This window comes from Lethenteron reissneri, chromosome 61 (genome assembly GCF_015708825.2).
Source record: "Lethenteron reissneri isolate LAM-NWPU_2019-01 chromosome 61, ASM1570882v1, whole genome shotgun sequence".
Taxonomy (NCBI): Eukaryota; Metazoa; Chordata; class Hyperoartia; order Petromyzontiformes; family Petromyzontidae; genus Lethenteron; species Lethenteron reissneri.
Window position 1 is genome coordinate 924,628 of NC_083839.1, and position 20,216 is coordinate 944,843.

Here is a 20,216-nt window from a genome sequence, read left to right on the forward strand (position 1 = left end):
GCGGTGCTCACAGGCACGGAGCACACACGGGGTGCACACACGCACGCAGCACACACGCGGTGCTCACAGGCACGGAGCACAAGCGTGGTACACACACGCGCGGAGCACACGCAAAGCACGCGAGCAATGGATAAATATCGTTTGCAGGCAATTGAGAACTGGCTGGCCTCATGTGGTCACGGTCCGTATGAAATAGGCTTTATGAATTTAAGACATGGGCCATATGAATTTAAGACGTGATCCGGATGAAATTTAGTCGAAGGCCGTATGAAGTGACGACGTTGGCTGTGCGAAATGAAGTTGTGGGGGCAGCATCCAGGCCCAAGGGCCCCAGGTCCACCCCAGGACTCATCATCACCGAGGAGAGGGAGGGAGGTGTTGCTGGTGGGTTGCGTACACAGCGGGGCATCGGCGGGAATCCCCATGCTCTGCAGGAGGGCGTCCGTCTCCCTTCGCTTCTTTTCCAGATCCGACTCATCGGGCGCCGGCTCCTTCTTGACGTCCACCTGCACAGGACACCGGCAACGGCGCCAGAAAAACACCCAGAGTTGGCACGGCAGCTCAGGAGACACCGAGCCGGCAGCAAGCCGAGAAGCCTGCGGTTTGAATGCAGGTTTCGGCTATTCGCGGTTTTACACACGGGTTCTCGATGGTCACAGACCACCCCTCCGCCCCGTGGCAAACGACCGCGTTCAGGATTCTTTCACTCAAATTCGCCTCGTTCCACGTGACGCGCACACACAGAGCGCGACGCACTACTCGTGAACGGGAATGTCTTCGACATGAAGCAGACTGCACAATTGGAATAAAAAATTGTCACGAGCCGTAGAGGTTCTCCTCCTCCGCGCCAGTCTCACCTCCTTCTTCTTGCGCTCCTCTTCCTTGCGCTTCTTCTCCTCGCGGATCTGCGCCAGCCGCTGCTTCTTGCGCTCCAGCTCCGCCTTCAGCTCCGCTTTGTCCGACATCGTCACCGTCTATTCCTGTCACTCGGCACGGGCGAGAGGGAGGACGCGGAGACGGAGGTTCCGGGTTGAGTGGCGGTGAGGGTGACGCAGAGAGGGGGAGATCACAGGGAGAGAGAGGAGAGGAGACGCACAGAGACATCCCCTTGCGTTATTCGGATCAAGGTCTCCCTGTCCCTCTGCTAAACATGAGCTCAACCTATGAGACATCTCCTTTACCAGTGGCAAAATAGAGTAATAGGTTTTTACCCTTTCAACTGGTACAAAAACTGACACCTTTATACAAGGCATCATGTACCAATCAACTTCAAGGACAGTGCATATCATAATCATTATCAGAGTTGTTTCTTTTTGTTTGCATTTTGACTGCTTGTGTTGTGGTTATTGGAAACATGATGCCTTGTATAAAGGTGTCAGTTTTTGTACCAGTTGAAAGGGTAAAAACCTATTACTATAGGAGCTCAACCAGCGGTGGAAATTACACGTTCCCAAAATGGTGGCCCCAGTCACGTCATGGAATGATCATCGCTGGCCTAAATTTAAGGCGATGAATCTCACCGATTCAACACGTAAGCTTTCGTGACCAACATTATCAATAATAGTTGTCGTCTGATGATGCTGGGTGTAATTACTGGCGAAGCGTCGTACTCGAATTGTAAATGTTGTGGGTTCACTCTCCGACACCTCGGTGTGCTGAACTAGTGTAGAGGAGTACAATGGGGATGTGACGTCAGGTGTGCCGTTCAGTGCGATGACGTCACGTCTCCTAGGGTACTTAAGGGAGACCCCGTGACGTGAGCGGGGTCACTGTGGGAACGGGTAGAGTACGAAGGGTGAAGAGGGAACCAGTGGGTAGAGAGAGGGATCGAGTAGTGAGTCTGGGGAGAAGCCGGTGGTAGTAGCCGTAGAGGTGCTTCTCTCTCCGCTCGGTGGAGTCGGCAAAGTCCACGATCCGACACGAGAGAGAGAGACCGGAGCTAGCCGGCAGGGACCCGGACTCAGAGTAGGACCCCTAGCCCCTGGGAGTTGTGTACCCTGCTGTGTTATTGATAAGCTTTAATAAACCCTGGCGGAAGCCCTTAACTTACCTCCGTCTCCGAGTACGTCCGTCGGAACTTCTCTACACTCGTATTGAATTTGCACGTTTTATTTAATTGGCTGTGTCGGGCAGTGGCGGGTTCAACGACTTATTTATATTCACGCGATCTAACCAAAAAAAACCTCGATTATGGATAATCTAAACTATGTATTGCGTTGTTAAATAAAGACAACCCGTATGAAAGGTTTAATAAAGACAATCCTATCATAAAAGGGCTGCAACGAGGGTAAACCCATCTCACTGTGGCACCCGCAGTTAAAAACTATGAATCTCAATGGAGCCACACACGGTTAGATGAGGACAATGAATCTCACTGTTGGCAAAGGGCAAACCTCGTGGCTGTTTTGACATTCATCAATAAGAATAAGCCGTCACAAGATTACATGAAGTCGTAAAAAAAAACACCATACGATGAAATAAAGGCACATAACGTGACCGCGAGTACGGTCTCACTGCTCGCAATATATAAATTAAGAAAATCTCAATTAAGGAATTCTCAATGTGGCTTAATTGTATCGACCCAATGCTCGTTGAAGCCATACATTATGAATGACAGTTGAAGACAGTATCACAGTATTAAAATAAAGTCTTTCACTTCGGCCAAATCGAATGTAATGGTTAAAGACATTTAGACCATTGTTGTTATCGCCAAAGAATCTCATTGTAGAATTAAAGTTGGCCTAATGAGTTAAAGGCAGCTTCGCATTTGTTAAACTAAACTACGTTTATTTTACCAGGTAAGGCCCGCTACGCTACGTAAATCTTTTTCAGAAGCGTCCTGGTCATCACAAATGATAGCTCAACTTAGTGACTTTTCACGTGGAAATGTATAGCAGCTAAACACTTAAACGCGTGATGTGGATGCTAAATATGGAGAAAAATCGGAGGACCCGGAGAAAAATCGGCACGACCACGGGGTGAGAGAAAAACAAAACTCCACATTTTGCAGCAGGCGTCAGGGTTGGGATCGAACCCACGACCTCCTGCATACCAGGCGAGGTAATTAACATCTCCTAGTAACCGTGATGATGATGATGAGAGACACGCAAACTACAAATATACAGCAGGAGTCAGGGTTGGGATTGAACCCACAGCCTCCTGCATAACATGCGAGGGAGTTAACATCTCCTAGCCACCTTGATGATGATGAGAGAAAGAGACACGTAAACTCCAAATATACGGCAGCAGGCGTCATGGTCGGGATCGAACCCACGACCCCCTCCATACCAGGCGAGGTAGTTAACGTCCCCTAGCCACTGTGATGATGATGAGAGAGAGACACGCAAACTTCAAACATACAGCAGGCGTCAGGGCGAGGATAGAACCCACAGCCTCCTGCATACCAGGCGAGGGAGTTAACATCTCGCCATCACGGTTAAATAAATACATTTAGCGAATTTCTGGTTGAACACATTCTAACACTGGTTAAATAAAGACGCACCGTGGTTAAAAAAAAGTAATTTTCGCCCACTGCTAAAGGCGTGGTTAAATACAGTATTGTCCGCCCCTGTGGTGTGTGACTGTCACACCACGGGGTTCGCAGTCAATATCTTAAGCACGCCAGTCAGTGGTTAAAAAAGGGCAGTGTCGTGGCCAATGCATGCGTTGGGTCAAATAAACACCAGGTTGAATAAAGGGCCGTCTCGGGGTAATGATACGCAGTGGTCAATGAAGAATAATCCCACGGGCAAATGACAGGCGATGGTTAAATAAAGGAGTGGTCAAATAAAATGGTTAAATAAAGAGAAGCTACGTGGTAATAACAAGCATTGGTTAAACTAAGCAGTGGTCAAAGAAAACGGTTAAATACAGGACAGCCTCACGGCAAAGGCATTCGATGGTTAAATAAAGCAGTGGCCAAATAAAATGGTTAAATAAAGGGCAGCCCCGGCGTGCAATGGTTAAATATGGAGTGGTTAAATATGGGATTGGCGCGGCAACGCGATGGTTAAACAAGCGCGGTGGTTAAATAAAGGCCGGGGCGTCACGATGGCGTTGTCGGGCAGAGGCTAAGCAATTGACGAGAGAGAGAGCGGAGTGGCTACGAAATAAAGGAGGAGAGGGCACCCGTGGGCGAGTGAACCGGAGGAGGGAGGAGGAGGAGGACGATTGGGTCCGGGGCCAGAGGGCCGCGAAACGAACCTGCGAAACTCCTCGCAACGCGACGTCTCTCGTGAAGAGCGAGCACCGTCAACAACAACAACACCACCACAACAACACAACAACAACACAACAACAGAGTACACAACAACAACACAACGCGCCACAACGGGGACGCGAAGTGCCACAACTGACACCGCCCGTCCCACCTCAAGATGGAGAAACACTGTACCTCTGCCGCTTCTGGAAGGCGTCTGCCGCTTCTGGAAGACGTCTACCGCTTCTGGAAGAATGTCTACCGCTTCTGGAAGACGTCTACCGATCATGGAAGATGTCTACCAATCATGGAAGATGTCTACCGCTTATGGAAGATGTCTACCAGTTATGGAAGACTGCTACCGCTCACGGTTAGATTGTCTACCACTTATGGAATACATCTACCGCTGACGGAAGATGTTTACCACTTATGGAAGAGTGCTACTCTTTCCGGAAGACGCCTTATGGAAGATGTCTACCGCTTCTGGAAGACGTCTTCCGCTTCTGGAAGATGTCTTCCGCTTCTGGAAGACGTCTTCCGCGGCGTCGGTAATCAATCTTCCGGCAGACGTTCACAACTTCTTGAACGAGGTGGCGGGTGGTGTTTGTGGTTAAAGACGTCTTCTGGAAGTGAAATATCTCTTCCGGAAGATTCTACCGAGATCCCCCAACAACCCCCCAAAAAAACGGCGTGACGAGGTCAAACGGTGGAGGGCGGAGGGGTGGGGGCCTCGAATTTTATTTCCTAGAGCGGATGAGGTCGCAATGCCGAACGTTCGCGCTTCCCCATTGGTCGAGGGCTGCGCACGCGCACGGCTATTTGACCAATGGGACGCCGCCGATCGCTTACCGGCGCTGGCAAATACAAAAGGCCGCGTGACGTTTTTTTAAAGGGACGGCGTGCAAAGTGTCCTTAAATTCGCCTTCACAACGTAGACGCTCGTTTGTAATAAACTTTTATATACACAACTTTCATATATATATACACAACTTTCATATATATATACTGTACACACAAAGGCGCTATCGAGTGCCGAGGTAACCACAGTAACAAGGTTAACCCCAGCCCCCCAGCCCGTTATCCACACGCAAGCCACATCGCCCACAGTAAGGCCCGCGCCTACGTTTCATAACGCATCGGGATGCACCCTTCAATATTAGTTTTGTGTCTCTGTGTGTCTCTGTGTTGTGTCTCTCTGTGTGTCTCTTTGTGAGTCTCTGTGTGTCTATGTTGTGTGTGTGTTGTGTGTCTCTCTGTCTCTGTGTTGTGTGTCTCTCTCTGTGTGTCTCTTTGTGAGTCTCTGTGTGTCTATGTTGTGTCTCCCTGTGTGTCTGTGTTGTGTGTCTCTCTGTATGTCTATGTTGTGTGTCTCTCTGTGTGTCTGTGTTATGTCTCTCTCTGTGTCTGTGTGTCTCTCTCTGTGTTGTGTGTCTCTCTCTGTCTGTGTGTCTGTGTTGTGTCTTTCTCTGTGTATCTATGTTGTGTGTCTCTGTTGTGTCTCTCTGTGTTGTGTGTCTCTCTCTGTGTGTCTATGTTGTGTGTCTCTCTCTGTCTATGTTGTGTCTCTCTATGTGTGTCTGTGTTGTGTGTATCTCTCTGTGTGTATATGTTGTGTGTCTCTGTGTGTCTGTGTTGTGTCTCTCTCTCTGTGTCTGTGTGTCTCTCTCTGTGTGTCTGTGTTGTGTGTGTCTCTCTGTGTTGTGTGTCTCTCTCTGTGTGTCTATGTTGTGTGTCTCTCTCTGTCTATGTTGTGTCTCTCTATGTGTGTCTGTGTGTCTGTGTTGTGTGTATCTCTCTGTGTGTATATGTTGTGTGTCTCTGTGTGTCTGTGTTGTGTGTCTCTCTCTCTGTGTCTGTGTGTCTCTCTCTGTGTGTCTGTGTTGTGTGTCTCCCTCTGTGTGTCTGTGTTGTGTGTCTCTCTCTCTGTGTCTGTGTGTCTCTCTATGTGTGTCTGTGTTGTGTGTCTCTCTGTGTCTGTGTTGTGTGTCTCTCTCTGTGTGTCTGTGTTGTGTGTCTCTCTGTGTCTGTGTGTCTCTGTGTTGTCTCGCTCTGCTTGTGTGTCTGTGTGTCTCCGTGCCTGTGCGTCGTATTCTATTACTTAATTTATTTTCTTTCTATGTGACTTCACCGAAAGAACGAGTCTTTGTTTTCTGTTGAACAACAAAAGCAAAAATCGAACACCAAATGATTAAAATATCGGGTGGGGAGAGGGGGGCTGGTCTTTATCTTTGTGGGGGTTTGACCATATTTGACCGCGCTGGTCTCAGTGCGCCGTTGGGGAAGACGGCGAACATAGATGTTGCCACATAGTGCAGTACAACAATGGGGTTGATGCTCTGTTCGGCTTGGGGTAAAAGCCCTCATCCAGCACAGTGGACTGGCAAGGTCTGGCGTACACACCACGCTACGTGTGCTACAGATTCTTTCACCCGACAGCCAGTCAAAGGAGTTTGAATTTCTACTGGTAGGAACCTCCTGGTTACACCAGCCCACAGGGGATCATTGTGTCCGTCCGTCTTGCATCCAAAAATGGGAGGGGTGGGGCTGGGTGGAGAGGGGAGGGAGGAGCTGGTGGGGAGGGGAGGGAGGGGAGGGGCTGCGTGGGGAGGGTGGGGCTGGGTGGGGTGGGGAGGGTGGGGCTGGGTGGGGTGGGGATGGTGGGGAGGGGTGTGGGAGGGGAGGGTGGAGAGGGGCTGGGTGGGGAGGGGAGGGTGGGGAGGGGCTGGGTGGGGAGAGACTGGGTGGGGAGGGGCTGGGTGGGGAGGGGCTGGGTGGGGAGGGGCTGGGTGGGGAGGGGCTGGTCACCCCGTGGTGCCCTTATAAAACTCAACGTTTAGCCTACTCACGCCGGCTTGTGCCCGCCCTCACAGTCGGGCATATTTGCGGAATACACCACGCCGCCGTTGACCCTGGCCATTGACCGAGCAACCCGACGTTCCTACCAGCTCCCTCCGCAGGAATGTGTTGTGTCTGCTTGTACATGTCCACGTCGTGATGTGAGCCACTTTGGTGAGCTCATCGCGTGCGATATCCGGGTCGCTTCTGAAACAGAGCTGTAGCTCGGTGAGCCTTACCTGGTAAAATAAGGAAAAACAATTCGACTTAAAACTTTCGTGACTGCAGGAGTTCATATTCTGGGTTCTTTCGGTAAAGTCACGTAAATATATATTTTTTAAAATAAAGACGTCTGATGAAGACCGCTTGTGTTGCGATCGAAACGTCGTGGGTTTTTTGCTTTTATTATTTTCAATTTATAAAAAAAAATGTTTGACGTGACTTTACCGAAAGAACCAAGAATATAAGAAAAACATAGTTTACTTTTAGTGCCGTGGCCCTCGCTCCTAACAATGGGCTACACGGTGGCGTTGGTATTCAAATGGGTCACAACAAGCTGTGACCTTGGTATGTAGGAGGTCGTGGCTTCGGTATCGACTCTAACGCCTGCTGCTGTATATTTGGAGTGTGCGTGTCTCTCTTATCACGGTAGCTAGGAGATGTTAACTACCTCGCCTGGTGTACAGAAGGTCGTGGGTTCGATCCAGACCCTGACGCCTGCTGCATATTTGGAGTTTGCGTGTCTCTCTCTCTCATCATCATCACGGTGGCTAGGAGATGTTAACTACCTCGCCTGGTACGCAGGAGGTGGTGGGTTTGATCCCGACCCTGACGCCTGCTGCTATATGTTTGGAGTTTGCGTGTCTCTCATCTTCATCATCATCACGATGGCTAGGAGATGTTAACTACCTCGCCTGGTATACAGGGTGTCGTGGGTTCTATCCCGGACCTGACACCTGCTGCTGTATATTTGGAGTTTGCGGTGTCTCTCTCCCCGTGGTCGTGAGTTTTTTGTTTTTATAAATTTTATTTTTTATTATTTTTATTTTCTTATTATTCTATCTACGTGACTTCACCGAAAGAACCAAAGAATATGAATTCCTGCAGTCACGAAAGTTTTAGGTCACAATTGAGTATTTGGGCTGCTTGTGAATGTCCTCGTGACAATGATAAGCTGCTGCCGCCCCATTGAGATTATCGCTTTTTACAACCAGGACGCTTCTGAAATAAGTAATACTTATAAAATGTTTTTTTAAAAACACGCTTTAATGAAATGTCCTAGTAATGGCAGAACTCCACGACTCCAGGAAGTGGCCCCGAAGCTTGCCATAACGTCAGGGACCGTGGCCAATTACAGCCAACGTGAGTTGAGCGTGGACAATTAGACCCAAGCCAAAACATAACATATAAAAAATAATGTTTAAAAATATATATATATTTTATGATAGAATATATTGTTGTCATCAGTTTCACATAAGTATACCAAGTTTGCAGTCGATACCACATGGGGAAGTGGGTTAAAATTGAGTTACAAGATTTGAGGATACGACAACAACAACAGACGGAGTGAGTTCATAGAAAGCGTGTAAAAAAGATTGTTAAAAATATTTTTTTATGATAGAATATAGTATTGTCATCAGCATGACATAAGCATACCACGTTTGCAGTCGATACCACATTGGGAAGTGGGTTAAATTTAGCTACAAGATTTGAGGATACAACAACAACAGACAGAGTGAGTTAAATAAAAAAAAAGCGTGTAAAGATCTGCGATGCACAAGTGGCTCTTATAACCCTGCTGAAATGAATAGTTTAGATGGAAATCTTGGTGCACCACATCCTCCACGTTTGCCGAGTGTCTCGTTGCCACCACAAGGTGGCGCTCATTGCAAAGCCTCAAACTCAAGGTGGTTCAACCTCGACCTGTGCACGTGTAAGTCGCCTACCACGTGGTTGTACAGATAGTCCCCGAGTTACGATATTTCGATCTTACGATGGCGATACGACAAAATTGTAAAATGCAGACGACGGACAGAATTTTGGTGAATACAGTACAATATGATACGTTACGATACGTATGATACGTAGCTTTAGCGATTTCATTTTAGGGTTACCACGATACGATACGTTCAATGCATGTTTAAAGTTTTTTATTTATTTAGCAGATAGGATTGTTTCCTGAAAAAACGTTCTATTAAATTGCAGTTCATATAGGTAGGCTAAGAATTTACCTTGTTTTTTACTTTACATTTTACTGTGCAATACAGTATTGTAATTCATAAATACATACAGTATATAGTTTATACAGTACGGTACTGTATATTGCTCTGTTTTGCTAAATTATCCCCATTCTTTAAGACTCCTGGGTAGGCTAGGCCATCTTCGACTTACGATATTTTCGACTTACGATGGGGTCGTCGTAACGCATCTCCATCGTAAGTCGAGGACTACCTGCATTGTAATGAATTACGGTAATTCATTGCGGATATTAGGGGTGTCTTCCCAATATTCGGGTTTATTATTTAAAAAAAGACGAAAATATCAGGACTTAAAAGCGGATTATATCGAATGATTCGGGGGGGGGGGGGCAATGTTTTGTTTCGGATTTATGTGTGAAATAATCCCGTTCCAGGAAGTATACTATCGACTCCGTCTACAGTACTGAATTAGCACACTTCACAGCAAAGTGGAAGATGACATTAAAGATAATCCACGGTTGCGACATCGTGGTCATGCGACCCAAACTTTGTAAATCCATAGAGACCCATCGGGACTCGTAGAAATCCATATAAAAACAAAGAAACCCCGTAGAGATACATGAATCAGGACCTGTACATTATTGAGACTGCAGGAATCCGATGAGCTATAAAGCTATTTTATTCACAGGTGTGCAGGGTGGGCGGGTCACCGAGTTACAACATCCAAACAATACAACAAAAACACGACAAGGGGTACAAAATAGTGAAAATGGTAAGCGAGTCACTAAATATAAATACTTGTTTAATTTTTTTCGTAAGTCCGATTTATCAAGCTTAGGGAAGGCAGCAAAAACAACAACAGTCCCAGAGCACACACCAAAATAACAACGCAAGCCACAGTGCGAATTTGGCCACGCAACCCAAACTATGAACCACCAGGTGACCCGCTGTAGTCTACGGAGGAGCAGGATGAACGGCGACACGACACAAACTCTCTCTCTCTCTCTGCTGAAGCTCTCTCATCGTGGCCAGCAGCAGAGGCATCGAGCTTCTGAACCACATTGCCCTGCGTAGAAGACAGACATACATACACAGTGACTAATAACACATTCCTGCGGAGGGAGCTGGTAGGAACGTTGGGTTGCTCGGTCAATGGCCAGGGTCAACGGCGGCATGGTGTATTCCGCATGAGGGCGGGCACAAGCCGGCGTGAGTAGGTTAAACGTTGAGTTTTATAAGGGCACCACGGGGTGACCAGCCCCTCCCCAACCAGCCCTACCCCTCCCACCCCCCACCCAGCCCCACCCTCCCCACCCAGCCTCTCCCCACCCTCCCCACCCAGCCCCTCCCCACCCTCGGGGGGCAGGGGGTCAGTGAAGTTACAAACAGCAGAACGATACAAACAAAACGATAGGGGGTACACAAATATACAAGATGGTAAAGTGACTACATCATTAGACCTCCTTTGCCAGTACCAAAGTATAATAATATTATTGGCAAAGGAGATCTAATGATGCAGATGCTCACCCCGAGCCCTCATTACTCTGATAGTGCATTGTATTTGAGCTGTGTATGCCTTTTGGCGTCCTCTGGTCTAGCACCAATTGAGGCGAGGCTCAAAAGAAAGCTGTCTCTGGTGTGGACCAATCCGTTTCAAGGACAATGCATATATTATCAGAGTGTGTTTTTTGTTTGCATTTTGACCACAAGTATTGTGGTTAATGAACACATGATTCCTTGTAAAAGGTTTCAGTTTTGTTGCCAGAAAAAAGGGGAAAACCCTATTATTATTATTATTATGGTAAAGCGAGTCACTAAATATGAATACAGGGACTCGTTCGGTTCCAGAGGTCTGTACGTAAGTCGATTTGTTCGTAAGTCCAACTTTACTCCTGCCGATTCCAAACACGTTGTACGGCGTGTACACTAAACAAGGCGAATGGCTTTAAAAGTGTCATATTCTGTAGATGTAGATGCCACTGGTTCTTCATGTTCTACAGATAGAGATGCGACGACCACTGTCTATTGCGCGGCGGTTGAACTTACGACTCTCGGTCCAAACAGGCAACTGGACATACGGACCAGGTTTGTTCGCATCTCTGCAAATTCGTAAGTCGAATGTTCGTAAGTAGAGGACTCCCTGTACGTAATCAATTCAGCGGGGAGAGCGAGTTGTAATCGGAGGTGCGCCTCCTTTTCTGCCGTCCGTCCAGGGTCAACGCCGGACAGGAGATGCCGGCGGTGCGGCATGTGACGCGCGTGCGCTCCCTCTACCGCCGGCTGCTGCAGCTGCACCGCCACCTCCCCGTGGAGCTGGCGGAGCTGGGCGACCGCTACGTGAAGGACGAGTTCCGGCGCAACAAGACGGCCGGCCCGCGCCTCGCCGAGCAGTTCCTCGCCGAGTGGGAGGCGAGTTTTTCCCGTCGGCGACGTTGCCGCCACCACCGTTGCCACCACCACGATCGCCAGTACCGCCGCCACCACCACCACCACCATTACTCGCACATTGTTGCTACCACCACTACCACCGCCATCACCGCCGCCACCATCACTCAAACATTGCCACCACCGCCATCACTGGCACCGCCACGATCACCAATACCAAGAGCCACCATTCGCTACTAAGTGACGGTGACGTCACCACGGCATCTGTGCTAGGCCAGATGCACTTCGAGGCCACGTGAAACATCGAAGGCTCGCTGGCAGGAGGTCACGGGACAGACCCAGCAGGTGCCATGGGTTGACTAACTGAGATGACTGGTAGATGCACAAAGCTGTTCCCCCTACTGTGCCGACTTGCTGTTTTAGCCGCCAGGCGCTCAGCTCGTTGGTGTGAGCGTCGCTCCTCCGCCCTCCGTTGCTGGAGGGAAACTGCTTCCAACTGCCCAGTAGCTTCCTTCATGAGCTTCCTCCACAGAGGCCGATCTGGTATATGAGTCATTGGCAAGTCCACTCAGATCCATATACTCTCGTGCCACATCATTCCATCTCTTCTCTAGCCCGTGCCGTGCCTGTTTTTTCCCCTCTGTCCGGCCAAACAAAAGCTGTTTGGGCATGCGGTGGTTTGGTAAGCGGGCTACATGACCCAGCCAACGCAGCCTTTCCTGCTGGAGGAGCTCACCGATGGAACTGTGTCCAGATCTTTCAAGGATTTGTGAGCTCCTCCAACAATCCAGCCTGGTTAAACCCAGGATCGTAGGCAGGCCATCCTTAATGTTTCTAACCGGCGTAGATGTTATATTAGGGGTGTCCACGTTTCGCAAGCATAACCATGGTCGAGAAGACCTGAAGCTTTGTGTGGAGCGACAGACCAGGTAGCTTCTACACGGCATTACGCTGCCAATGAAAAGACAATGCCGCTCGATTGATTCGGAGTGAGACCTCTGCTGCCAAACTGAAACTGGTCATAAGCACATTGCCAAGGTATGGAAACTTCTCCACTCCCTCCACAACTGCCCCGCCAACAGGGGGTTGAGTGGGTGGAGTCTTTGATGGCAAAATACCCAGGCAGGTGCTTAGTTTTGGAGGGGCTGATGGTAAGGCCCCACTTCTTAGTAGCACGCTCCAGGTTCAGCAGCAGCACCTCCAACTCCTCTGAGTGAGCAGCAATCGCCGGATCATCAGCATACATTACATCCCTCGATCACACCCGGACATTGATCAGCCTCCCATTGTATCTGTACTAGATGGAGATTCCTCTGGTACAGCCATGGAAAGTGTATATCACTACGTGGTCGACAAATATGTTAAATAATGTCGGAGCCAAAGGACATCTCTGTCGCACTCCATGGTGAACAGTGAATGGCTCTGACTTCCAGCCACGTAGCTTTACCCGAGTCTGCTCACCATCATGAATTTCCTTAATGATTGTGAGCAGAGAGTCAGGGACTTGGAAAGCACAAAGAACAACCCAGAGCCCAGGCCTATTGATGATAGCATAAGCCTTGACCAGGTCAATAAAGCTGAGATGTAGGTCCTGTTGGAATTCCCTACACCTCTGCTTAAGCATACGGACAGAAAATATGGTGCCTGTGCGAGACCGCCCTGGCCTGTAACCACATTGGGGCTCCGCAAGCCTCTACTCAGCCACCACCACCAGCACTCCCACCATCATCACCACCAATTCCACCGCCATCACCACCATCATAGCTGCCACCACCAGGATCACTGTAAACACAATCATGAACACATTGCTGCCACCGCCATTGCAACAATCGCCATCACCGCCACCATCTCCACCACCCCCTTCACCGCCATCGCCGCCACCACGTACCTGTCAACCCCTTATCAGTGCCTTATTACAGACGAATTCAGACCTTATTGGTCACCCCGTGCCCTTATAAATCTCAACGTTCATCCGACAAAGCCCCATCACAAGGGAGAAACACAAACAAATAGACAAAAGATTTGTTGCCCGTATTGAAACGGCTGTACGCCATATGGACCTGAAAACTCAATTGCCCTGTACAAGAATTCGGGTAAACTCTATGGGTAGACACGGTATGCCACCACCACCATCACCACCTATGCCATAAACGCCACCACAGAAAGTTCTCCACCACCGTCGCCACTTACGCCACCAACACCACCACCACCACAATTGCTGATTTTGCCATCATCACCGCCACAAGCACCCTTACCATTGCCGCTATCAACGCGAACATTATTGTCGTGTTCTTTGGGTTTTTTGGTAAAGTCACGTAGATAGGTTCAAAGAAAATAACAAAAAAAAATGCGTTATTTTCTTTTAACCTATCTAAGCTTTCGTGACTGCAGGAATTCATCTTCTTTGGGTCTTTCGATAAAGTCACAAAAATATATATTTTTGTTATTTTTGGTTATTTTCTTTGAACCTATCTACGTGACTTTACCGAAAGACCCAAAGAACACGAATTCCTGCAGTCACGAAAGCTTTAAGTCAAGATTATTGTCGAGGCTATCTCTGTCATCGTGATCACTGCCACAATCACCATGTCAGAGTGTCACACTCACCGTCTGTAATCCATCACTGTGGAGGCAGCAGCGAGGGTTGGACATGTTTACACACAGCACTAGGTTGAGGCTGAGTCGACCTAGGGGAGGCACAGGATCGATTCAGAAAATCGTCACCGGTGTTGGCCGTGAGCGGGAATCGAACTCAGGTCGGCGGGCTTCGTAGCGCAGCGTAGCGCTAACCGCTGCACCACCGCTCCCCCAACACACACGCGCCATCACCTGCATACGAAATAAATAGTTTTCGCGAACTAGGAAAATGATGAAGACGTACAATTACCCCGAGGTCAATTACTTTTGCAAGGCACACCTTTTATATGGGTAGCAGACATTCATTGGGACCTTTAATTATTGCGTTTGTTACTTTTTGGAATAATTTGTTCTGGAAAGAAAATCTGTAGGAGAGCCAAATTGAGTGTCGGCTCTGAAGATGCGACGAAATATTTAGCAAAACGCACCCGAGGCCGTCGCTGCCAGGCGTCCTTTCACGTTGGAGGCGCATTGGTGTGGTTGTCCATCGGCCTGTTCATCATAGGCTTTTGCAAACAGGACCATTATCAACATTGCGTTCGTTTAGCCGAGCTAACCTCGGGACCAGGTTCCATCTCCTGGTTCTCTTCAGCCGAGTCTGGCTTGCTAAACAAATGCTGCTGGATCGTCAGGTGTCGTTGGCAAGCGCACCCCGTTGCAATAACACGTGGTAAGCCAGCAGAATTAGAGTAATAAGCCCGCTCAATAATATTGATGTTTTAAGCCGATAGGCTGATGGACTAGAACATATATTATTTACGTGGCGGCACGGAGTAGAGTTTTCTTTGCACAGCGATACCTCGGTTTACGTCGGGGATGTACAGACATGTGTTGAACTTCTTTCGCACCGTACGTAGCCAATCGTGCTAGTCGGAGGTTTAGGGGAAGCACAACAAACTACGCACTAAAAGCAGTTTTTAGGAAAGGAGTTTTCAATTTAGATGTAAAAGTGCATAGCTCCAGTGGCTTCCTAATATCGGAAGGAAGAGAGTTCCAGTGGTGGAAGCGCGTCTGAAAGTGCGCGATGCGGTGACCGTCTTCGTTCGACGGTTAGCCTAAAGCCGCCGGCTCCGAGGATGACCACGGGGATAGAGAGGGGGAGAGACACGCGCACTCCAAATATACAGCAGGCGTCAGGGTTGGGATAGAACCCACGGCTTCCTTATTTTTATTTTTATAGTTTTTTTTATTCACTTTATTTTTTATGATTATTTTTCTACCTACGTGACTTTACCGAAAGAACCAAAGAACACGTTTAACATCTCGCTAACCGTGGCGCCATTATCGCCCCCTCGCGACCCACGCAGATGATCGCGCGGAGACGGGCGGGGGGGAGATAATGAAGCAACCCGCTGCGCCACCGTTTGATGTCCGATTATTGACGCGCGCGCACACGGAGGGTGAGGGCCTCGCAAGAGGCGGCCGGGGAGCCCGCGTTGGAAATTCTAACGAGGCCCCCGCCGTCGCGCGAGCCAAATCAAGTTCTCCCGCTCGCGGGTCCTTCCAGTCGATTTCTTTCGCTTCTCTTTTCATTCTGTCCGCTTACATCCGCGGGGGCATTTTTGTCTCGCGAAACCGAATTACACGCTCTCCCTCCCTCTCTCCCGAAAACGCGGATTTTTGTCAAATTACAGAATTTAAATCTTTAAATTTACCCGGGAGAAATCCCGACGAGCTGTGAAGAAGCTTCTTTTTTTCTGTTGGCGCAGGATCGCCCACGCAGAACTCCGGGGGATTTTTCCGTCTCCGCGATTTTCCCCGCGCCCGGGGCTTTTCGGCAGCGGCGTTAGCGGCGGCGGCGGCGGCGAAGATTTTCGTTCGCGAAAGTGCCCCCCACCACCCCCCCCACCCACCCCCCACCAAATATTATCGCGACCCTAAATACGGCTTAAGCGCGGCCACCGGTGGATGGGGGTTGGACAACGACGGCCGTAATTCCCTCGACTAATTGAAAATGCGTCTCGTCGGCTTTTGATTTTTTTTTCTTTTTTCTCCCCCCCCCCCCGCCCGGCCTTTCCCTTTGTAAAGGAATGCATCGATCGTGCTATTGCTCCACGCCGTCACCAACCACCACCCCTCCATCAGTCAATATCCAAGAGCGAGCGGGAAAGGTGGGGGGGGGGGTATTATTAAATAAATAACGGAATAGCGATCGCCGCATTTCTATCGCCGCTCGTTCGGCCGCTAATGAGTTTTCGATGATGCCCCCCGCGTGAATGAGAGGCCTCTCACGGCAGTAAATTTTGCGGAGCGGTGGCGGTGGTGGTGGTGGTGGGGGGAAGTGGTGGGGGGCAGTGGTGGGGGGCAGGGGGGGGGCTCCTGCAACAGGTACGGCCACCGCCGCTCGCTCGCTCGTGTCACCCCATTGCCGCCGGTGAATTTGTGGTCCAATTATGATCGTAAAGAGGGAGCCTGACTGGCAATTCGTCACTTGTTTATGTGCTTCGCGAGGGGGGCGATAATGGCGATAAATAAATGCGCTCGCTAGGCAGAGCGAGCGTGAACAAGCGAGTGACGCGGACGGCGGTGGGGGGCCGCACGTACGTTCTGGGGTTAGGGTGTACCGTGTGTGTACTGTGTGTGTGTACTGTGTGTGCTGTGTGTACTGTGTGTACTGTGTTTGTACCGTGTGTGTACCGTGTGTGTGTACTGTGTGTGTGTACCGTGTGTGTGTACTGTGTGTACCGTGTGTGCGTACTGTGTGTGTGTACTGTATGTGTAGTGTGTGTGTGTACCGTGTGTGTACTGTGTGTGTGTACTGTGTGTGTACCGTGTGTGTGTACTGTGTGTGTACTGTGTGTGTGAACCGTTTGTGTGTAGTGTGTGTGTACTGTGTGTGTGTACTGTGTGTGTACCGTGTGTGTACTCTGTGTGTGTACTGTGTGTACTACGTGTGTGTACTGTGTATGTGTACTGTGTGTACTGCGTGTGTGTACTGTGTGTGTGTACTGTGTGTGTGTACTGTGTGTACTGCGTGTGTGCACTGTGTGTGTACTGCGTGTGTGTATATACTGTGTGTGTGTACCGTGTGCGACTCGCATGCCCTTTTGTTTGGAATGCATCGACTGCGACCGCGTGTCGCTGATGTTAGCCGTGGCCCAGAATCGAGCTCATGTACCTAAATCACTTTCAACGAAAACGACACAAGTTGGGCTTTCTTTTCAACATCACGAGTTAAAAGCGCTCTGACACGGGGAACTTGAGTTTGATTCCTAGCCGTGGCTAACGCGAGCGATGAGCGACATCTGAATCGTTCCTGGCTCCCCCTTTCATCAACCCACGGTGACCAGCGCGGTGAAGTATGGCACAACCACGATACCTTGCTGATCTCATAAACCACCATCACGCAAAACTCTGGCACTCATCCTCACAGTAGCGGCGGCCTTTGTCTCGGCCATGGAACAAAAACGGTCGTCGCGTCGCGCGCTTTCAGATGCACATCTGCGGCCGTCTGGAACGCTCCTCCCGATATCATCGAGATTGCAAACTCTTTTCTTAAGAACTGCTTTGTATGATTAGTTTGTTGTCCTTCCCCCGCACCTCCAATTAGCACGGTTGGTGACGTAGGGTGCAAAAGAAGTTCAACGTATGAACATACAATGTACATACGACCAGATAACGCCTTGAAGAACCGATAGTTTCAGTTTCATTTATTTGGTATAGCCCTGTGAGCCATTCGGCTCTTGAATCGGGTGCAACCACAACAAATAAAAAACAAAAACATGAACAAAAAACATCTTAAAGTGGCTATGCCATCGCTGTGCAAAAATCCCAGCGGGATGCAAGTCAGACAACAACAACAACCACAAGACAACTTAGATTAAAGCCATCATTCTAACTCCGTACCACAACAAACAAACATGGCCAAACCAAAAAACTTTTCGAAATCACCAAAATAAAGCCAAAAAAGCAATGTAACAGTGATCATAGGAACTGTGACCGAAATTTCACAATAAACGACATAAACAACATGTACCACCAAACCCTGCAGCCATAGCTGGCTGCATGAGTCACTCCACAACAGCAGGAGCATCAGTAGGAGTATCAAACATTTTCAAATGCACCTTTAAAGATCAGCACACTAAATCAAAACACAGATCATACTTTGCAGCGGTCATCCGGAATGAAAACATTTGATTTCAGGCCACTGAATAGCAGTGGCAGCTAGGGGTGTACAACTCCTCTAGAGCAGTTTTGAGTGAAGATCTCACAGGTAGTGATTCAAGTTGCAGTTTATTGGCAATTGAATTCCAGATCCTGGGGGCCTCAATAGCAAAGGCCCTTCCTCCAGTATTTGTACGGCAATAAGGAATGTGCAGCTGGTAAATGAGCGAAGACCTTAGGTCACATTTGTTCTTCGAAACTTGCCTTGTGTTTTCATAATCGGCCTCCGCTTTGCTCCCTCCCTCCCACCTGACACCCCCAACCCTCCACAGGCGTACGCGACCACCCTGCAAACGCAGGTGACTCAGGATCCGGGTCGGGTGATCCGGCCCGGAGCTTACCTGAACGACGAGCACCTGTCCAACTTGCGCGAGGAGCAGGTGGAGCAGCTGTACGAGCTCATGCAGGCGACCACCGCGGCCCCCGGCTCGCAGGACTCGCGGAACGGAGCGCCGGGCGGAACCGGAGCGGCAGGGCCAGCCTCGTGAGCCGGGCGGATCCCGCCCGCTCCGTGTCGCGTCTTGGACTTTCTCGGGGATTAAAGGGGGGGGGGGGTGCAAGGCCTGGTTAGCGAGCGCCTATTAAGGCTGGCGTAAGCACATCAGAGGGCAGGATGGCTGGACCTACGCCCGGCCGCCTTTTTAGCTTTTCTCCTCCGATGCTTACTCAACTGCAGCGGCAAGGGTTGTCACATCGAAAGGTGCGCAGAGAAACGGAGGGCTCTCACGGGTCGACGAAAATCTCCCAGTATTGTGTCGAGTGAGGCGTGGATCGTTAATGCGTCATTGTTATCGTTCAGCAACTGTTCAAACACCGGGGAACTTTGAATGTCCCGGGAAAGACTCCCAGATTGCCCGGCTTACGGCAGCCGCAGCCTCGCCAACGAGAGGGAACGGGTCGACGACCGTAGGCGTGCCGGCTGATCCTTGAAACCCCCACCCCGTGGTACAAAAACAGTCTACTAAACGAGTGTTCTACCGGCGCGACTTTCCCATGTAAATGCGACGTAGTTTCTGTACCCGCCCGCTTCACCGGGTTGTCTACCACCCCCCCCCCCCCACATTAACCGGGACGCGTCGGGTACATGCGGCCTGGCGGATATTCGCGTGCTGCTGTTTTTTTGTCAACCCGAAATTTTTCGGCAGTGGGCCTTTCTTGTGTACAGCAAAAAAAATCTAATAAAGCTATTTGAACAAAAATTTACGTTCCGTTCCCGCTATCACGCCCCCCCCTCCCCCACCTTGATTTCCCCTCCTTTTCGTGGAATGGGCTCATCTGCGTCGTGGGGCTTTGTCGGTCCTAGCGAAGGACGACGACCACCTGGCTGTGTAGATGCTGCCCAGCATCGCTGTAACTGGGCCTGCGTTTTCGTTACAATTGTCTTCAAATTAAGACCTTTAATCTGTACGTCTCAAAAACCATCTGGGGACTCTGCCGACAATGTAGAAAGCTGAAATTTGGTACGCGGGTAACTTTTAGGGCACAAACAACAGGAAACATCCCCCAAATCTCGATTTTAAGTGCCCCATAAACACGTTTTGTGCGTGGTGTCATTCAGAAACCGTTCAAAATTTCAGATTGCGGTTTTTCTTTTGATAGAGCGTTAAACAGCAAATTAAATTAAAGTGAGAACCATTGTTTTATCTTATTGTTTTTTTATTTTGGATTCAAGTGGTTTTGAACAAGAATACTATTTTATGTTGTTCAAATCTGAATAATTCGAAAATGGTAAAAGGAGCTTCCCTTCACAGACTATTAAGTTAATTATTTTGTGTTCTTTCTAATATAAGAACAACGGA

The 20,216-nt window shown here is 49.3% G+C and overlaps 2 protein-coding genes across 5 annotated transcripts in view; one reads left to right on the forward strand and one right to left on the reverse strand.

Annotated features, from left to right (window-relative positions):
* LOC133358194 (cytoplasmic dynein 1 intermediate chain 2-like) overlaps positions 1-4,415 on the reverse strand; it is a 29,732-nt gene extending 25,317 nt beyond the window's left edge. For 2 of the 4 annotated variants that reach the window (XM_061576417.1, XM_061576414.1), the window contains exons 1-3: positions 4,204-4,364; positions 858-980; positions 398-506 (exon numbers count right to left, since the gene is read on the reverse strand). In XM_061576417.1, the coding sequence (XP_061432401.1) occupies positions 398-506; positions 858-965 (217 nt within the window). In that variant the 5' untranslated portion in view covers positions 966-980; positions 4,204-4,364. The other 2 variants (XM_061576416.1, XM_061576415.1) reach the window with 2 other exon arrangements.
* A 651-nt stretch (positions 4,416-5,066) lies between these two features.
* LOC133358302 (succinate dehydrogenase assembly factor 3, mitochondrial-like) lies at positions 5,067-19,614 on the forward strand. The gene is made up of 3 exons (XM_061576558.1): positions 5,067-5,304; positions 11,445-11,640; positions 18,690-19,614. Exons 2-3 carry the CDS (start codon positions 11,464-11,466, stop codon positions 18,903-18,905), a joined length of 393 nt encoding a protein of 130 aa, XP_061432542.1. The 5' UTR covers positions 5,067-5,304; positions 11,445-11,463; the 3' UTR covers positions 18,906-19,614.
* Positions 19,615-20,216: the final 602 nt, after the last annotated feature.